The sequence below is a fragment of the Eimeria mitis genome, genomic scaffold (assembly GCF_000499745.2).
Source record: "Eimeria mitis Houghton genomic scaffold, Emh_scaff202, whole genome shotgun sequence".
In the NCBI taxonomy this organism is placed as follows: domain Eukaryota; phylum Apicomplexa; class Conoidasida; order Eucoccidiorida; family Eimeriidae; genus Eimeria; species Eimeria mitis.
The window spans coordinates 28746-29107 of NW_013570342.1; the positions used below are offsets into that span (position 1 = coordinate 28746).

The 362-nt window shown below is 45.0% G+C and overlaps 1 protein-coding gene across 1 annotated transcript in view; it reads right to left on the reverse strand.

The window, feature by feature from the left end:
• The window catches only part of EMH_0003170 (uncharacterized protein), a gene marked incomplete at both ends in the record, with an annotated part of 7159 nt that extends 6828 nt beyond the window's left edge, over nucleotides 1–331 (reverse strand). Inside the window, one exon of the mRNA XM_013496284.1 lies at nucleotides 275–331. Coding sequence (XP_013351738.1) covers nucleotides 275–331 — 57 coding nt within the window. The remainder of the gene's footprint in view (nucleotides 1–274) is intronic.
• Nucleotides 332–362: the final 31 nt, after the last annotated feature.

The following is a 362-nucleotide window of genomic DNA, read 5'->3' on the forward strand; positions in this document are numbered from 1 at the left end:
ATTCAGTGCCCTACAAAGACATGTACAAGACGACAGAGAAATAGAAAGACAAAGAGTGAGGGTTTAGGGTTTAGGGTTTAGGGTTTAGGGTTGTTGAGGGTTTAGAATTTAGGGTTTAGGGTTGTTGAGGGTTTAGGGTTTAGGGTTGTTGAGGGTTTAGGGTTTGGGGTTTAGCGTTGTTGCGGGCTTCGGGTTTACAGTTTATGGTTGTTGAGGGTTTAGCGTTTAGGGTTTAGGGTTGTTGAGGGTTTAGGGTTTAGGGTTTAGGGTTTACTGGGGTTTCAGGTACTTTTGTGGTTCCATCAGCATTCTTGCTGGTATTTCCTAACATACTGTTGCTGCTGCTGCTGCTGCTGCTGCTG